This window comes from Solanum verrucosum, unplaced genomic scaffold, assembly GCF_900185275.1.
Source record: "Solanum verrucosum unplaced genomic scaffold, falcon-dt-bn FXZP01000239.1, whole genome shotgun sequence".
NCBI lineage: Eukaryota > Viridiplantae > Streptophyta > Magnoliopsida > Solanales > Solanaceae > Solanum > Solanum verrucosum.
The window spans coordinates 1,017,797-1,038,423 of record NW_026020009.1 but is presented as its reverse complement, the minus strand read 5'-3'; the positions used below and the strand labels follow the sequence as shown (position 1 = coordinate 1,038,423).

The following is a 20,627-nucleotide window of genomic DNA, read 5'->3' as shown; positions in this document are numbered from 1 at the left end:
ATAATGTATATAATATATATGAGTATTTTCTTATTGGTTACACCAAACCGTTAAGTACCATAAACCGATAAGCAATATGTTATTGGTTTGGTTATCGGTTTGACGTATTTACAAACTGAAAATCGATAAACTGAACCAATAACACATAAAACCGAACCGAACCGATCAATGCGCACCCCTACTTCCGCTTATTTGGGTTACAGTGAAAAATGGAACAAAAATAGTTGTGGTTGGTTTATTTCTATGTTGCAAGAAGACTTGGAATCAGGAGATGGAACAAGTTTCACCATCATGTCAAACATGCAAAGGTTATTCTGTAATATGCATTTTTGTTTCACTATTACAGTATGTTCGTTTACTCTCTTTTATTTCAAACTATTTTTGTAATATTTGTTATAACTTGTAAGGACTGGATATATATAGCCATTAAGGAGTTGTTACTAGATTGTGAGGAAAGAGGTATGGTAGGCATATCCTAGCAAATTGGTCAAAAATTTGGAGGGGGTGCACAGGAAGAACATGTTCTGTAAGTGTGCTAGAAGCACTTTTGAAGCTAAATTCAAAGAAATTTTGAATGAGCTCTCTAAACTAGGTAAGAAAATAGTAGATGATCTACTTTACTATGATAAAGAATATTGGTGCAAAATATATTTTAATTGTGAAGTCAAGTGTGATGTTGTGGATAATAATATGTGTGAAAGCTTTAATGCTTTAATCTTGACAGCAAGGCATAAAACCATTATTAGTATACTTGAAGAGATAAGAGTTAAAGGTCAGAATATGCTAACTAGGCTAATTGGATTTTCAAACTCTTGGATAACCAACTTTTCTTCAATGGCAATGAAAGTATTGGAGGCCAATATTGATAATTCTATGAGATGTAACATTGAGTTTAATGGAGTAATAGGGTATGAAGTTTCTAATGGATACAAACAACACACTATATGTTTGAAAAAGAGGGAACACACTTATAGATATAAGATTGATGTTGAAGGGATATCATGTGCACATGCCTTAGCTGCAATGTTGCACAAGCAAAATGATCCACATGATTTCATTCATTCATGCTACTCTAAAGAGAGGTACTTGATGACTTACTCACATTTAATACAATTCATGAATAACTTGCCTATGTGGCCATAATCAACAAATCATCTTGTTGCTCCACCAATGATAAAAACAATGACACACAAACCTAGAAAGTTGAGAAGAAAGAGGCTGGTAAAACTAAGGTGTTTAGTAAATTGGCTAAAACTGGAGTGACTATGACATGCATTCTTTGCCATGTTAAAGGTCACAACAAAAAAGGATGGAATTTACTAAGGACCGATGAAGTTGGTTCTACTGTTAGGGAACAAAGCGCTACACCTAATTCAACGATTGCAGAACCATTGATTTCAAGAAAGGGAGGGACAGACCAAATCTATATTACTATTTTTTCTATGATTTTTCAAATTTAATCAACTAACTAATATAATATAATTTTTTTGTATATTAGAAACCAATAAGTAATGAAAGTGAGCCTATTACAAATAGGAGGAAAGGTAGACCTAGAACTACTGAACAACCTAGAACTACTACACCTCCTTCTAACAAAAGATCAAGTGCATCTATTGCTACTGATTTTGCATCAACATCACTAAAGCATGGTTCAAGTGCAAGTGCAAGTGTATCAAAGGGTTCACCTAGAACCACTGCACCTCCTTCTAACAAAAGACAAAGTGCATCAACATCACCAAGACATGGTGCAAGTGCAAGTGTATCAAGGAGTGTTGCAATATTATCAAGAACTATGAGTGGTAGAGGAAGGGGTAGGGGAATGGGAAGTGAAACAAGATGTGTTAATCGCCCACTTGAAAGTTGATTTGTAGGTTCTCAAGCGAGTAAAACACATAACGTGGGCCAGAATACAAATGTTGCACCAAAAGAAACTGTTGCTGCCAGAAAAGGAAAGGGCGTTGGAAACATAACCTAATTTAAAAGGCCAAGAGTGATTGAAATGGTTGTGTTTCAAGCTGAAAATGACTTTAAAATTTTCGATGCAAGTATTGATGCACTCATAATGATTTTTCTCTAATAATAACTTCAACTTATGCAATTGATTTTTTTTGTAGCCTAGACTGTCAAGTTGCATAGTATTATCGACTAGATCAATAAGAGTCTTGAGATCAACAATTATAATTGAAGATACTTGCTAGAAGTGGAAAGGAAATCAAGCAATCACAACAAGAAAGCTCCAACAGATTAGAGATCAATCAAGGCCTTCAAACTTGAATACTTCCTCCTCTTCATAGCCCCAAGACCCATGAAAATTATGATAGTGATATCAATGGTGTTTGTTTAGTATTGTATTGGTACCACTAAGATTATTTTTTCTTGTTTGAAGAATTTTTTATTTTTTTTGTAATATGTATAGTATTTAAATGCAACACGTTTAAGTTTTGTTTTGTTCTTAAGTTCTCTTTTGAAGTTGAAGTTGTTTATATTTTATTTATGTTGCCTACGATTGTGAGTTATGTTGTTTCTCTGAACTGTTGTTTTTATTTTGTTATCGATATTTAAATGCAATGGTACTGTACTAGTTGCTTCTTTTGCCAATTGTGAGTTTGATAGTAATTTTAAACTCAATGAATCATTTGTTTTCATAAAAGAGAAGAGAAGTAAGACAATTTCACGCACAAGCAAATTCAAATTTTTGTTACTAAACAAAATGAAGATGTATTACACACACTATGGTAGAGCAAATAGATGTTTCATTACCACACAAAATTATGCTCTATCACATATCATACTATGAAAACTTCATTTGATTTTTCTTCAACTTGTCTACTTGGATTGGAAAACTAATATGGATAACAATTACACAAATCATCAAACACCACAGAAATTTCTCGAAAAATCGACTTGAGTTTCTTTTCTTCTTTTTCATCTTCATATAATACTATTTCAAATCACCCATCTCTTTTACATCACCGCCCTTTTTCTTTGAATTGATGTTGAGATTTTGATACATAATTTGAATACTTTCAACTTCATCCAAATGAATTTCCTCTTGCTTCGAATCTTCAATATCCATTAAATTAATGTTGGAATTATCAAGCTGGTCCAATTGCATCTTAACATGCTCCTAATTTTTTTCTAACTCCTTAATATTGTTCACCAATCTCGAAAGAATGAACTGAGATCTTTCGTCAACTCTCTCATTGTCTCTCCTTAGAAAAAAAATTGCGATTTGTGACTTATTGTGAGGACAAGACCAAAATGTTCTTCCCGGATTACGATTTGATCAACATGTTTGCATTTGCAACAAAATGGCATGATTGCACCGCATTTCAACATTGCTCAATGGATTACTTTCATCCATACACAACTTATTCAATTCAGATTTTGTCATTTCTATCCCTAACATTTCATACATAGAAATTGTGAAAGAAATTTAAAAGCATAACTAATAATCTACATGAGAAGGTGTAAAGATAAACAATATACACAAAGGTAACTTTATCTTTTTGAATCAATGAACTATTTCAAGAAAAAATATTATTAGAATAATCATTAATGGAGATGGAAGGGGTTAAATAGTGTGGGGTCCATCCCCATGTGCCAAACTTTGAACAATTCTCACAATTTCAAAGGTTGACAGATTTGGATATACATGTGCTGATTTATTTTCCAGCTTTCCTCAAAAGTTAAATGTTGGTAAGCTGTGAAGAAGAAAAATTTGTCTTTCTTCTGTAGTATATTTGGGGGCTACTGCATTTGTTCTCTATAAAAGGGAGGGTCATTCTTCATTCTAAAATGCACCAAAAACAAAGGAGAGAAAAGAAGAGTGAGGCATCACAGAGGAAAATAGTCCGTGAGGAAAAATAAAGAGTGTGAGCGATATTGTAGTGAGGTGGAAAAATCAAAAGAGGGTTATTTCTTTTGAGTGTGTAGTAGTCTTTGGAGTTTTTATTCAGACCTACAAGTGTAAAAATCCTTACTATAGTGATATTAGTTGCTCCTCTCGGGCCGTGGTTTTTTCCTTATTCAGGAGGGTTTCCACATAAAATCTTGGTGTCATTATTTCTCTTTATATTCTCGTTGATTAACCGTATTGTTGTGTTCCGCTTTTATTATTTTTATTACCGCAAATATTATTTCTGTTGCGGGTTTATTCCCAACAAAAAGAAGAAGAAAGCGTCTGATTATTCAATTTTTGAATTAATGAATTTTCTTTTTCAACATTTTAATAATACATGACCAATTTCTATTGGTTATTCTGCCTCTAAATATTTTTCACGCGCTTCACTTAAGTGGAGTCACGTAAGCAAAAAAGGTGCATGAAATTACAAAAAAAATAATTTTTTAGAAGGGGGGAGGGGGGGGGGGGGTTAATAAGACATAAATTAAGATAAAATGTGTCACTGAGATTTTGGTCATAGTTCAGGGTGGATCTTATCCATTATCCCTATTTTCTTTACCTTGTATTAAAATAAGTTAATCAGTATATTTTGTTTTCTTTGCCTTCTATTTAAAACTTTCTTAAATATACAATTTATAAATTTTTCTTTGCCTTGTATTTAAAATTTTCTCAAAGACACGTAATTTTGTATTTCTTATTCATTTTTTTTACCTTCTTTAGTTATTTTCTCTCTCTTCTTTTGTCTTTGATTTCAAATTTAATTCCAAATGTGTAGTATTTAAAATAAGTTAATTTTGGACGGATATCAAAAATGGTGAAAGAAATCAAATAAAACATCAAAAAAATTAAAATATTAAAAATAAAGGGTATTTTTTTAAAATTATTTATTTTTTGAAAATATACACGTATTTTTTTTAAAATTAATTAAAAGTAAAAAAATAAGAAATTAATGAAAGAGAAAAAAAAAGTGGAGAGGGAAATAAATATTTCACAATAAAAGAAAGGAAAACAATTAAATATAAATAAGTTTTAATGTTAATAATTATGTGTACTAACTTATTGTAAAATGTCCAATTAAAACTTGACCTATTTTCAATATTGATTAGATTTTTCTCATATTTTCGCCTCACTTGCTTCCAAGAGAGTGAGAACTCTATATGTCACCTCAACACTAAATGGTGTATTTATTACACTTCAAAATAGTTCAAAAGGACAATAAGACCTCTAAAGAAAAAGTGTGTTCCTGAAATTTAGGTCATAGTTTAAAGAGGTACTTATGTCGTTTCCCTTAAATATAATACGAAGTCTAATCAATTTATTGTCACCATTTTGAAATGCATTTTTTCCTCTCTTTTTTCTCCCTTTTACTCCCTTCCTGGAGCTTTCCACATGTTTGCTCTCTTAGTGGCTTGAATCCACAATTTCAAAGTTCGAGGTGTAGAGTGTTTAAGCCTACTGAAGTTTCAAAAAAAAGGAATTGAGAATCATCATAGGTTGTAATTTTTAGTGAAGGAGAGAGACATGACTTGCTAGGATCAATAGGCTCAGAGGCATGCCCTGTATCCGATGCAAGAGAATCCGCTCTTTGACACATATAAGACTGTAGCACAAGAGACAATTCGCTCTAGTCCTGTAATCAAGCGAAAGATGATTCATGGACAGAAGCTGTGGGTAAGCCTCAGTGTCTTGGACGGCAAAAGGCGACAAGGATCTGCCTCACCTTGCGGCGAGGCGCCAATTAATATAAAAACTTAAAATATTTAATTGCATATATAAATAACATAAATAGCAATAGTAATAACATATTTAACAATTATTTCAATTTCAAAAACTAGAAGTCAATAGTAGATACTAAATTTAAAGAAGAAGAAAATACTAAACAAAGGATAAAAAATAAAGGAATGAGAAGTTGTGCACAATGCACTGCCTACTAGTTAAGAGCCACGAAAGAAGAAGTGGTTTGTGGATTTATGCAAATAAACCCTAATATATCCTTTGTCGCCTTTCCTCCTCGCCTTTGCGAGATTGCCTTGCCTCCTAAACAATCCCTTTTAATTTTTTTATTTTTTTATTTTTTTTACCTTCCCTAGGAGCTCCCACCCCTTTTTGCTTTTTTTGGTGATCGAACTCGCAATCTTCGGGTTGGAAGTGAGAGGTGCTTACCATCCGAGCAACTCCCTCTTGTCTAGGAACCAATAGACCAAGATCACTTACAAAAATATAACAAAGACATGTTAACAATGAGATTCGTAATCGGGTTTATCAACACTAAGATAGCCTTAACCACCCACTAAAGAGCCAATGGACCAGATCATTTTTTTTATAGCTGCGGCGCAAAATTGAACATAATTTGAGTAATCCTACACACGAAGTTATACCAATGTCATGACTTATGTGCCGTAATTTAACTGTATTGGTTCCCTCTAACTTCCATCTCTACCTTTCAACTAAATAATATTTTTAGTTCACATTTTTTAAGATCATTCCCACACAAATGCCATAATTGGGAACAATATAAATAAATGTCCAAGAATCTCTTTTGTGCAAATCACCAATAAGTAATTATGAATTTAGATAAAAGTGTTAAAATTGATAACTAATAGTTGATGTGTGTGGTAAGACGTGATAGAACACTTTTATGTTAATGACTAAAATACCCTCTGACATAACTTCCCTCTTGAACTTGTCTTGAAAAGTCAATTACACGTTTAAACTATCATAGTGACCTATTACACACCTATACTACTCAAAAATGATATTTTTTACCCCCTAAAACTGACGTGGCAAAAAATAAAATAAAAAAATACGCGCGTCAGTTTGAAATTAAAGTAAAAAAAAAGTTAAACAAAAATAAAAAATAGGCGCATCAGCTTAAAATTAAATTAAAAAAAAAGTTAGAATCTTCTTTTCTAGCCCCATCCCCACACCTCTTCTTCATCACATCCCACTCATTGCCTCCTCCGCCTCCGCCTCCTCCGCCCCCTCCCCCTCCCCCTCTTCTTATCACAATCTAAAAGCACAATTTTTTTTTATTCGCAATTAGGTTAATTCCCATAGGTTTGTTAGTGAATAATTGTATTTTATCTAGAAAAATTTCGGTTGATTGTTTCTATCTTTTTCAGTTTTTTGACTTAAAGAAATTTTGGTTGTTAACCAAATTTTGGGTTTGGTGGTGATATCAACTTTATGGGTTTGGTGGTGATGGGTGGCGGGCAGCAAAAATTAAAACAGGTAATTGAATGTGGTGAAGAAGAAGAAGAAACCGATATTGATAATGGTGGAGGTGATATTTGGTGTTGGGTGACAAAGAAGAAGAAGAATTGAAGGCGATATAGTGGCGGTGAAGAACAAAATCAATAGTGAAGGTGGTGGGGCTGGATATGATTTTTTGATGAAATGAGAATTGAAAATGGGTGGGATTTAGTGATGAAGAAGATATAATTATTAAAGAATTAAAATAATTAATTAGAATAAAAGAAAAGTTAATTAATACAAAAAATAAAATAAAAAATTATAATTTATGGCATGACGCTGACGTGACAGAGAGGGTAATACACCACATAATGTGAGAGTGGTGTTATACGTCTGATGGTGGTAATAAATTCACTTTTGAATAGTAAAGATGTGTAATAGGTCACCGTGATAGTTTAAGCATGTAACTGACTTTTCAAAACAAATTAATGAGGGAATCTATGCCTTTTCCCAATTTTTTAAAAATCAGAATGTATCTTTACATGGAAAAGTATGAATGACAAAAATGGAATAGAGTTGGGATTTTGTTTTGGGAATGGATAATTCCGAAAAACACACCCGAAATGCAACCGTAAGTTAGGGAACACTTTTGGTGTTCACCAAACGCATGAACATGCGGAAAAGGCTTATACGCTCACAAAACACCCTTATTTTTCTCCCAGACGTGCAAGGATGAAAATTCTTTTACGATTGCAAAGCATACCATACATACAGATGTTTAGGCAACACATATTCATCAGAAAAAAGGAGAAATATACAAACACTATACCAAGCGTAACGAGGAGCACTCAAAGCTCAGACACATGTACTCAACAATCATGTACGAACACAAACCCCACAAGGCAGGCAGATATAGGCTATATTAGAAGCACCTGAATGAAAATCCCCCACAATCTTTCCACACCATCACAAGTCAGACAACCAATATGTATGCATCTTTGATCATTAAGTGGTCAAATACACCAAATGAATTAGTCATCTATTGGGTCCTGAGGAGTCTCAGCTGCACTGCGCTTAATTGTGACAACAGGACATTCAGCATGCTTCACGCAGAACTCACTTACAGTTCCCACGAAAACCCTGCAAGGAAATATTTACCTCTCAATTAAGCACTGTCCCAAAGTAGAAGTTATTTAAAAAACACATTACTCCTATTTTCTGAAAAGCAAAGTAAAATGACAAACAGATTCCATATTACTCATCATGAGTCATGACAAAGCTGGGGTAATAGGAGCCTGCGAAGTAGATTAAGTGAGTAGATCTTTACAGGTTTAGCTACTGGCAGAAAACATGGACATTGGAATTTCTACAATAGTAGACTCTTGAATGACTGGAAATGGGAAGGCTTGCTGATTTTTTGGGAGTACTAGAGCCTTGTCAAGGTCTGAACAATAACAAATGTGAGGAAGCTGATTTGGAGCGATTCATAGTAAGGGAAACTTCACAGTAAAGTCATGTTACTTTCACCTAAATTTTGGTGGGCAGCAAAGGAATCTTTGGCCATGGAAGCAAATCTGGAAAATAAATGCACCTTACAAAGTGGCTTCTTCACTTGGTTGGTAGCCCAAGAGGCTTGTTTAACATTGGAAACACTCCAAAAAAACAGATTTCACTTATGCTCTAGATGTTATCTATGTGTAGACAGGCCCGAGAGTATCAATCATTTATTTTTGCACTGTCAACTTAAGGACCAGCTATAGCAACTCTTTCTTAACATGGTTGGACTAAGTTGGAGCATTAGAGGTGTACTTGTGACTTACTGAAATGTTGGAGCATGAGAGGCAAGAATTCCAATCAAAGGAAATGGTGGTAAACCACTCCAACTCGCATATGGTAGACGGTTTGGAGGGAGCGAAACACTAGCTGTTTTGAAGATAAAGGATCAAGATGAATCTGTTTACTTTTGTTTCATTTTTTGTGTAACCAGCATTTTGTAAATGATGTTCAAGCAGTGATTGAACTCTTACAATCCCTTTAAGAATTGGAAGGGATATTCTGCTGGTACCTTGTAAATATTTTTGACAGTACCTCGTTGGTGCCATATTATGCACATCACCGTTTCTCAAAAAAGGAAAAAAGGAGGGAGGCCATGGCTATATAACGCTCACAAGAGCAGCAAAATATTGGTGTTGAACATGTTTGGATTATCTGTTGTGCACAGGGAGCAAGGATTCGAGTTTTCCCGATAAAGTGAGAGAAGGCTAATGTAATTGAGGTCCTTGCTCAAGCCTTTTTGGCTACAAGATTCATGATCAACTTTCTACATCATCAGGGTATACACTGAAGTCCATGTATTGGTGATTATCAGAAGCTTTTAAGACAACTTAGTAATCCCATTAAATGAATTAGATCTGGCAATCAACTATGTCAGAGGAGAATTGGAGAGATCAGGATGCTTGTAAATACTTGTCATTTCCTCTTAACAGGTGGTGGTAGGAGCAGCCAGATCATAGGGTGCTGGAAACGGACTACAGAGACCCAGGGCAGGCTAAAGCCAAGTGGAAAATTACACGATGAGAAGTGCACTTTATTTGATCACTATGTGCTACACTGGGGTGTTCAGAATTCTCCTTTAAGAAGAAATAAGCAATTTCTCTTTTCTTTTTTCGGGAAGTTTAAGTTTCTGTTTTGGAAATGAAATCTTTTTTATATAGGACTTTTTGTGAAACCATGAATCTTTTTTCTATAGGATTAATCATTTCTAAATTTGTAATCACTAGCTTGAATTTCAGTGACTGGTGTTTTAAGCCCTATTGATTAATGCATCTTTTTTGCCTTTCTGTTTGCAACTTTTTTTGCAACTACTTTTCTGCTTGCAACTCAACAATCAGAACTTTTTTCCATTCCTGAAAATGCCAAAGCATCAGAAAAGAGCTGAAAAAACTTGTCTGTTGAAAGGCTTGTAATCAAATTGGGGATTGGTGCTAGCGTCTGTTAATTGCAAATTGACAACTACTGTATTAACATAATAAAGGCCAAGTGACTAGAGAAAATTGAGGTGAGGGTGTCTTTGGAGTCTCAAAATTAATATTGGTGACACATTTGACCAGCCAAGGTCAAAGGTCACTTGGAAATTTTATTAAGTTAATTGTGGACTGAAACAACATTTTTTAAAAGTTGTTAAACTTTTCCAAAATGCAAAAGAAAAAATTAATTCAAAATAAAATCAGATTTCAAACTCAACTTTCATCTCTCATAACTGCTCCGATTTCTCTCTCCCACTCTCACTCTCAACTTTCATCTTTTCATTCTAGATAATGTGTACCCTAATATCCTTATGCCTTTTAAATTTTCACGGTGAGTGAAACTAAATAGGAGCAGTAGTGTTCCTTCTCACTAAATAGCTGCTTATGTTCTAGTTAGGGCATAAGTAAATTTTCCAAACAACGTGCATTCATACAATCCATAACATAATGATTTACTAGAAATGCAACATTTATATTGTCCATTAAATCATTAATAGGTATGAGATAAATAATGTTAGTCTAATTCAATAGCCAACTAACATCAAGCCAATAAAAGAGACTTGTGTTCTTTCCATGGATATCCACACAGTGTTCAACACAAGTCTTGCATGTTGACAAATAAATGTATAGGTTTTTTGGACCATACTAGACTCTAAATCATCTCCTCCTCCATTTTTCAAGTCTCACTTACTAGAATAGGCGGCATAGTTGAAAGGCAAGAGGCAAAGTGATCGATCTCACTTCTCAACAAGGCACCCATGTCTCCAAGATAATGTTGTTTAAACTTTTTACTCCTATTAAGTTGGTGTCATAAAAAAAAAGCCTATTCAGAGACACTAACTTAATAGGAGTAAAAAGTTTAAACAATATTATCTTGAATAGGCATTTGATTTAGGTGCATAAGGAGTTCATTGATCTTACTCAAATAGCTCATATTCCTTGGCATTTGGAACGGGAAGCATTCACCAAGACCATTTATCTACCTCATCAAAGGTCACAAAAACCATTTCATCAACTTCATCATTGACCATTCATGAGGTAGATGAAATGGTTTCTATGAATTCTGCCTCCTTGAAAAACAACAACATACCCAGAGAAATGGGCGCTGCCTCCTTGAAAAAGGCTCAAGAACTATATCGGCAATTTGAGGAAGATCAACCAACTCCAAATGAACCTACTTGAGTGCCTAATCAGACGCACCGACTTCCAATAGGAGTAAAAAGTCTAAAGAAGATCATCCTTAGGACATGACTGACTTGTTGAGGTGGGATGTATCATTTAGCCAATGGGAACTATGTTTCCCATTCCAGAGAGTGAGATACGACAAATGGTAACGGAGATGAATTTGGAAAAAAGCTTGTACTCAAAAACTTGTATATTTAATTGCCAACATGCAGATTTGTACAAACGCGACTTGTTTGGGACTGAGGCATAATTAATGTTGTTGTATGCAGACTTGTGTCTAATGCTAATTGATGTCATGGGGTAAATGCAAATATCTATTATCAACCACAATGTCCTCAGGCAATTGAAAAAACTAACACTATTTATATTATACAGAAATTGAAAAATACCATTTTATGGATTACATGATTGCATGTGGGTAATGCTGGAAGGTTGGCAACAACAGGTGATACCAAAAGAGATAAAAGTAGATATGGAGAACTATTCCACTACGCATCTTATGGATAATTTGGCTAGAGAGGAACGCAAGGGCTGAGAAACTCACGTTTCTAGAATTATGGATAGATGTTTACAAAATTTGTGATTCTGGTATAAAGGTAGTTCAATAGATAGTTTGAACCAGCATATGGATTTATTGGATATGCTAGGAAGAAGAGTGTAATAGGCTGTTTTTTGTTTCTTTTCCTGTACAATCTTGGTACTATTTAATTAAATCTCTACCTTATACAAAAAAAAAGGATTACATGAATGCATGCTGTTAGGAAACACTATTTATGATCCAAAATATTAAAGGCGCGCACTTTTTTTTTTTTTTTGATGACAAGGGAACCCGCATCCGCTATCCTTTGGGTGCGCATAGGGTAAAACCCCCGCTCCTATGCAATAGCTCGCAAACCACATAGGAGAGGTAACCCGCACTAGGCAAGCCCGGTGCGACGAGCTCGACCCAGAAGGCAAACCCGTTGCTTTCGCTGGCAAGGGGTTTCGAACTTGAGACCTCCAACATGGAAGTCCCAAGCCCAAACCAAGGCGCACACTTATTATTGTTGTTAATATCATTAACTTATTTTTGATTAATTTCATTAGGAGTTGCATAGTTTAAGACTTAATACATTTACAAGGCATTATTTGTGATAAATGGATAAAAAAAGAAATGGTCTGATAAGCTTACTAAACAGCTATTCTGTAGATTTAGATTTATCAACGGCAAGTCATAAAATAATTTAAACCACACCAACTGATATAATCAATCCCAACTTTCTATCCACAAAACAAAACAATACCATACAATACAATATACCACAAAACTATACGGTACGAAACGATTGGTAACAACCACCCAAAAGGGTGTTAAAGAGTTTCTAACTATGCATAGAACGTGTAGTGGTTGGAATCATGGGATTAGTGAGATTGGTTTGCTACTGCCATTTGTCCTCAAACATGGTTTAATGTGAATATTACTTGCTGCAATCTTCCATTTCTAAGCACAAATGAACACTAGATCTTTTTGTTTATGAAAATTTTGAATGGTCATTAATTCTGTTGTTAAGTGGAAGAAGATAAAGAACACGAATTGGGCCATTAGATACTTTATGATGTTTCCAGAAGCATGTTCTTGCTAGGGAGACCAGGTGGAGAGCAAACACACTCAATAAGATGGCCATGCCCATAGAAACATAACAATAAAATTAAAAAAATATGTAACTGCTACTACAATTATGCATACCTCTGAAAAGGACCAAGACCACGGCAACCAACCACAAGAAGATCTGGCTGTACACGTTTGACTTCGTGGCAGATGACTTCCTTGGGATCACCTTTCTTTATCCATGCTTCACAAGGAACCTACAAATAAAGTGACATGCAGTAAATTTGAAAGTGTTTATACTTTAGAGATTTTGAGGGCAACAAACTTTAAATAGTGCCCTCAACCAGTAAAGCTTAAATATTAGCTAGTAACTTAGGCTTAAATTTTCATGCCAAGATTCATCGAAGGAAATCCCAGTACCCCAATTTCATGACAGCGGTTAACAAAGTACTCCAGCAGATGGAGCCCTCTAATCTTGTCCCTGTTTTTCATGCCCTTGAAATCATCAGGTGATGCAAATATGCTATCCATATCTTCAAAACCTAGTAATCAGATGACCAACAAGATATAATATAAGCTACTGAATAAACCAAACACAGCAAATTGCTTTAAACTGATAAAATTTCTCCAAATATACAAGATTAACAAGAAAACGTTGAAACCAGAATGACGTTTACACACTGAACTCTGAAGCCCGATGGTACTCGGATTCTGTTAGATGCATCATGTATGTAAGGATGGCGATAGCATTCACATGGCATACCTCCATTAAAGATTGACGGGCTTCAATGGGAAATCAAGAAAATGCTTATTGTGGAAGAAGTGTCCAAAGATGAGCCCAATAATGATTCAAGAATCAGGGCACAGAGTGGATTAAGTACTACACGAATTTCATGGTTCAAGTCTGAATTCAAGAAGAAGAAGATTGGGCCATATGAAGCCCAAGAGGAGGAGTGCATATGGGATCCAAAAGGAGTACAAAGAAGAGCTGAAATTTCTGCCCAAAGAACTGAATTTCTAGCCCAAAAAGAGGCTGAATAGATCCCAAAAGAAATGAAAATTCAGCCCATAATTGAGTGCAATTCATACCTAGTTTAAAAGTTTCCTAGTTATTATTTCCATAAAATTAGGATGTGAACCACAAGCTATTTGGGATAGGTTTCCTCTCTCTCTATATAAGGGTGGATTTCGTCATTTTCAAAAAGGACATGATTAATATTATTTGAGAGGCGTCTCATCTTTACACCTTTGTGTGTAGTAACTATGGATTTATCTTACAACCTGATAAGAATGATTCTATAAGAGGTAAGATGCATTCTTAACTTGATACCTTTGATTTCTATTAAAATAAATTAAAGAAGGTAATTATTCTAATTATACTACTTATTGTCTCTAATTTCTTCAAAATAGGTGTCTAGATCACTTTTGATTCTAAGTTCTTGAATTGATTGAATTAGTATCATAATTAGTTTTAATCTAATAATTTTGAATATTAAGATCCATTAGGGTTCTTAGCACTATAACTTGAAATTTGGAGATTTTACTCTTGAATTTCACATTTCTTTCAATTACTGTCTTTACTCTTTGTATTTTAGCTTCTGCAGTATTTTCTTGTTTATTCAAGTAACCCTATTCTTATTAGATAGCAACCCATAGAAAAACATGGCTAAAGCAAATGCTCCAGAACCAAAAACAACTGACCACTGCATTTGCCCAATTAAATCCAAAGCACAAGAATGATTTCCCAAGGCAACAAGGCAACTTGAAATTTCCGCATATTTTAAATTTAACCTCAAAATGATACAATCAGAAGTACAAAATATAAAAGAAAAAGGAATACACAAAATTGAACTTTGCTGGTATTGAACCTTTTTTGTTCCTATCAAGGAGAAGAATAAACTCCGTCTTTCCTCTTCCAGAATAGCCTAAAGCTTTAACAGCTTCCCCCTCCCCCCCCTTAATCCTATGAATAAGTATGCACGGTAGCCTTCAAAAATGACTATTTGGCCTTTAGACTCACTTTGACAAATTTCACCCTTTAAGTGACAAGGGCATTAGCCACTGCAAGTGATAAGAGAGTGAATCTTACATCTCTTTCACCTAGAGAGAAATGAGAAAATGATCACAAAGGCCACACTAAAACTGGGTTAACATGGAACTAGTGATTCACATTGCTCATTCTATTCAATGGCTTATATCACAAAAGCCACTTTGCCCCTGTTTTGCACAAATCTTAGATAACTTGTGTGATAAGATGTCCCTACAATTTGAAGGACCAGTTCAAATCCCTAGCCCACTGCTTCCCATTTGACCCTTCTTATCCCCTCTTAACAATGCAAAAGTAAGCACCCAATGGTGTGGCCTAGTGGTCTGAGGTTCAAAATTCAATGGAGACAAAACACTAGGTGATTCTTCCTATGTGTCCTAACCTTGGTTCGCAAAGTTACCTATTGTCTATTGTTGGTTGGAGGTGTCCCGTGTAATTAATCAAGGTGTGCAAAAGCTGACCGTCCTAAAAAAAATGCAACAAAACGGCTAGGTCATTGCTGAACTCGCGGCTTAATGGTGAAAAAGTGGAAAGCTAAGAATTCCATAAAATTACATACAAAACACTAAGAAACAACAACAACAACCATGGAGAGAAAAACAGAAAGCAAACCATCTTCATCGGGAACTTGGACATGGAGGAAGAGGAGTTTGAAACCACAAGTGTTGGAAAGAACAATCTTGTTAAGAGTCCACTCGAATGCTCCTTTACTGCTAATGGAAGCATGTGGATAACCCTTGATCGTCGACTCGTTCACCGCTACCATCACCCGAGTTGCCTCACCTTCCATACCTCTCTCTCTCAATCAGTTGATTTAGGGGCTTTTCTTTCCCAACTTCTCGACTTTTTAGTGTTCTGACGTTCTCTGATGTTCTATTTTAAAACACATGTTCTCGCCAGCTCCGTCTAAATTCATTTCCAACTTTGGTCCTCCAACCATATTTTCTATTTTACAGAATCTCTAAATTTTCTCTGTTTTACTCCAGTATACACAATCAACCAATTTTAATTTTTCTCTCTTTAATATTATATTATTATTATTATTATTTCTATATCATCTTTATTTTTTATTTCATAATATAGATCTTTTTTCCCAAATAATAATTCTATATAATCTTCATATAATTTAAACTTTTATTCTTATCAATTTTTTATTTAATATAACATTATATTTTATTCGAAATTTCTAAATAACATAAAGTGCAAACAAATATTATATATTATACATATTAATGGACAATTGTTCAAATAAAAGTGAAGTCATTAATGAAATATAATTATATAAACATTACATAACTACTCAAGTTTCATAATTATTACGTTGCTCTCATAAATGTTGTATTAATGCATTACGAAATTCCAAATGAGGGTTTTTCTCCTTAATTTTTTTTTTTTTTATGTCTAGCTAAAATATTCTCAAGGAATATAGAGAAGAAAATACATGTTTAAGGAGAAGTTTAGAAGCTATTAGTGATCCATCTGTATGTGAATACATGCGACAAGAACAATTACGAATAGTTAAAAAAAGAAATCAATCACCACAACTACACTTACAACCACAACCATTCTCTGGATCATCCCATTATTTTTTTCCGAATATTGGTGAATTTGGAAATGACGTAGCGGATTACTAAATTATTGTTGTTATTTTTAAAATTATTATGTTATGTATTATATTGTATTCTTGTATATAAATTAATATATTATATATTGTATTTTTAAATTAAAAATTTCATCATATCATTTAAATTTTGTGCAATTTTCATAATGAATAACAATAATAATTTTAAATTATACATTTAAAGTGAAGAAAATTAAAAAAAGTTGAAATATTATTAATTCGCTATGAAAGTACTCCCTCCGTCCCATTTTATGTAGCAACATTTGACCGGGCACGGAGTTTAAGAAATAAATGAAGACTTTGAAATGTTTACCAAATTGCCCTTTAAAAAGTAGACTCTTTTTTCTCTCTCCTCATAAATGTATTGGAGTATTATTTTAAGATTAAGTAGGACCAACAAGGATAAAAGAGGAATTGTACCTTTATAAACTTACCATATAAGGAAATGTGACATTCTTTTTGGGACTGACCAAAAAGGAAATGGTGTCACATAAAATGGGACAGAGGGAGTAGTATATATTGACTAATATATTTCTTAAAATGGTATATTACATTAAAAATAATTACGAATGTTAGAGATTTAATTAATGGTCTTATATGATTTACAATATGTTAATTAGAAATATTAACATAAAAGTATTAAATATCTTTGTAAATAGACCATTCTGACCCATTTTCCCCCAATGTTTGTGAACATGCAAATAAAAACGCGTGAATGTGTCAATTTACTTTCCAAAACCAATTAAAAACGTCATGTTTCAATTAATTTCTCTATTACTTAATTAAATCTTTAAATACATAATCTTCCCCAAATTTTCAATAGAGTTTACTCTTCAAATCTGCTATCAAACTCACTGTAACATGCAATTTCATAAAAAAAAAAGACGAACACGATAGTTCACATTACAAGGTACCATTGTACAAGAGAGAACACGATGCAAATCAGAATTAGAATCTTTGTACCGAATTTCCACAATGCCGACCCCATTCTACCATTAATTAAGACACTAGCTTCCCCAAAATTTGAATAGAATTTACTTTTCAAGTTTACTATCAAACTTACTGTAAAGTGCAATTTTATCTGGAAAAGAAAAACACAAAACACCGGTGAAATATTAATTGGATACAGTGATCCTGACCTATCTTTATTTTTCTAGTGGTGGATGGTTAAATTAGTTTTCATTGTCGTCAGAGCTCTAAAAATCATATCCCTAAACATGTGTTTCCCCAACAAATCACAAATACATGAAGAATATAATATGATTTTTATCAAATACTAGATAAATATGAAATCCTAACCTATTAACCTTCAATCCCTTGTTTATTTAGTTAAAATGTCAAGCACATTTTAATGGAAAAGAAGAGAGGATCTAAAAATGAAAAAGAAAAGAGATGGAAGTGTTTTTCTTAAGATCCAGGTTGGGTTGTCCTATTTTTATTAATTTTTAAATTTAATTAAAATGGGTCAAAGGGGGTGACCATCACGTGCTCTCCATAGATGAGAAAATGAGTCAAAATGGTATATTTACAAAGGTAGTTAATTCTTTTATTGGGTAATAAAACGTTTGTAAAATTAAGGTATCTTTTTGAAAATCCGGGACAACTTTAGTGGTGATTTTATGTTTTTTCTCTATAATAAAATAATCAAAAAGTGAAACATAGAGGGTGAATAGTAATCCAAATGGAGAATAGATCAATAGAGAGTGAAATAGAAGGTGGTTGAAGAGCCCAGAGTATTTCCAACCCTATCCTCTATTTTACTCTCTAAATATAGGTTCTCTATTTTGTCAGACAACCAACTTCAACCCAATTATATATTTTACTCACTAAGAAAATAATCTTCTTTAGTCTCCTCAATATTATATTATTATTTTTATTTAATTTTTATTTTCTTATTTCATAATATATTATGTTATGTACTGTGTTTTTAAATTAAAATTTTCATCTTTTCATTTAAAATTCTTCATATTGAAAATTAATAACAATATCAAATTATATCACTTAAAGTGATGAATTTTAAAATAAATAAATATTTGAAGCATTATTAATCAGGGGTGAATGTAGTATATTTTCAACTTCAGTTTTATATTGCCTACATGTTTCTATCGCTTCATCCTTACCATTCAGCAAATAGACATAACGATATCTAGTGCAGTTGTTAATAAAATTTATGAAACACTTTTTCCCACCACGAGATGGTGTTGACTTCATATCACAAATGTCAGTGTAAATCAATTTTAAGGGATTAAAGTTCCTTTCAACAACACATACTTGACATTTTGATTTATTGCACTAGAAGTTAGGCAAAACTTCTAAGTTGATCAGTTTTTGCAAGGTTTTGTAATTGACATGTGCCAAGCGTTCATGTCACAAACAATTTGATTCAAGCAAGTAAGAACAAACATAAACACTGAATTGAAAAAACCTTCCATGAGGTAACCTTTTCCTACAAATATTTTATTCTTTACTTTTTAACTTTGTCAAATACAAACATTGTTTTAGAGTCAGGATGTCCATTTCCGAAAGACCTTTTCATAACATTCAATTTGTTCTAGAATTACCCAAAACCATAGTCTCATTGGTCCAATAAGGGAAATATGACCCAACTGTTTGTTTTACAACACAAATATAACATATCACTTTTCACCAATGTTTATGTCTATAAAAATAAATTTATTTTAATAGACATATCTTTTCATGAAAAATCATAATATTTTAAGTGACACTTTTTCGTCAAAAAATATAATTCTTTTGAATGAGTAATATAATTTTTTGTAGTTTTATACTAGTCACATCATATACTAGTAAAGAGAGACTCAATGACAACAATATCAAATATAATCCAAGAATTTTGTGAGTCTAATATATGAGTTAGGTGGCTCATGAGATTAAAAAAAAAGTCTAACATAATACAAGAATGTCATTAAATTTCATATCTTGTACTTTAAAATTTAAATTAGATAGTAAGTCTAATTTTGTCTTTATCACAAGTAAAGAACCCCCCACATTTTAAATATGTTCTCATAAATATTTTTCAACTATTTGAAATTATTTTCCACATATTTTTTTTCTCATGCTTTCAAATTGTATACCATCAAAAATTCAAAATACACATTGTTAACACAAAGCCTTCTTTTGGAGGTTTAATCCATAGAAACATCTATTGCAGGCACAAAAAATCACTAATTTATTTCACTAGTGTTTTTTTCCCGTTCTGTCACAATTAGACAGACCACTTAGTATTTATGTAACACCTCACCTTTTTGAAATGTATAAAATTACTCGTATATTCGTGGAAAGACAAGGAGGGTGTGTAATAAATTAAGAATGATGTGGTATGTCATATTTTAAGTGTTCAACTGTTGTATTTCAAGTTTTGAAGTTAGGTAAGTGGCAAAATAAAAGTTGACGAAAGTTATTGTAAGTTCCTTTTTAAAGATTTCTCTGAAATTTGGGTCAAATGTCTTGGATATTTTCTCCCAATATATAAAGAGACATAGAGCCCACCACCCATTAAATTGAAGGTCTATGAGTCTAGTTTCCAACGCATCAAATCGTTCGTTCATACGACTTTAAAATAGAGAGATATTTGTGTTTTCATGGGACTGCGCAAGCAGGCACGTGAGGTGGGGCCCTAGGTCGGTGAAACTTTATATATATCTCCTTCTTCGACCCTTTCTTCATCTTTTTAGCTAAGAAACAAATTTTTTTAGAGAAACCCATTTCTAGGATCAACTAAAGTATAGATTTTCTCGACTTAAGTCCTTGACGAAAGTTGTTCTACGCGTTGCGCTCATCATTGTGGTATATTTTGTTTTATCGATTTCGTAGAATATCACACTATAGTGTGGGACAACAAGGGTTTGGACATATTTGAAGGTTTTGAGGCGTATTACGAACTTACGATTGAGGTAAGACTCTTCTTTCATCGACTCTAGCTTTTATAAGCAACAAATAGCAATTTGCGACGCAAATACATATCTTTTATCGGATTGTCATGGTATCTTCTATTTTTGTGTGTTGATTATGGTCCTGCCTTGTTGTAGTATCGAGGGAGTTATGAG

At 33.3% G+C, this 20,627-nt stretch overlaps 1 protein-coding gene and 2 pseudogenes across 1 annotated transcript; 1 reads left to right on the top strand and 2 right to left on the bottom strand.

Moving 5' to 3' along the window:
* Window positions 1–834: 834 nt before the first annotated feature.
* On the top strand, window positions 835–2,364 carry LOC125819811 (uncharacterized; annotated as a pseudogene).
* Window positions 2,365–2,791: 427 nt separating this feature from the next.
* On the bottom strand, window positions 2,792–3,394 carry LOC125819810 (uncharacterized; annotated as a pseudogene).
* A 4,519-nt stretch (window positions 3,395–7,913) lies between these two features.
* On the bottom strand, window positions 7,914–15,835 carry LOC125819785 (universal stress protein A-like protein). The gene is made up of 4 exons (XM_049499230.1): window positions 15,555–15,835; window positions 13,316–13,437; window positions 13,034–13,152; window positions 7,914–8,236 (listed from the first exon to the last, which is right to left on the bottom strand). Exons 1-4 carry the CDS (start codon window positions 15,730–15,732, stop codon window positions 8,128–8,130), a joined length of 528 nt encoding a protein of 175 aa, XP_049355187.1. The 5' UTR covers window positions 15,733–15,835; the 3' UTR covers window positions 7,914–8,127.
* Window positions 15,836–20,627: the final 4,792 nt, after the last annotated feature.

Bases quoted from the DNA above. Each gene is read 5' to 3' on its own strand.
- LOC125819785 (XM_049499230.1), bottom strand. From the start codon at position 15,732: ATGGAAGGTGAGGCAACTCGGGTGATGGTAGCGGTGAACGAGTCGACG. The intron at 13,438-15,554 runs GTTTGCTTTCTG...TCTGATTACTAG, and splicing joins CCAAGTTCCCGATGAAGATG to GTTTTGAAGATATGGATAGC. The intron at 13,153-13,315 runs GTACTGGGATTT...CTTTATTTGTAG, and splicing joins ACCGCTGTCATGAAATTGGG to GTTCCTTGTGAAGCATGGAT.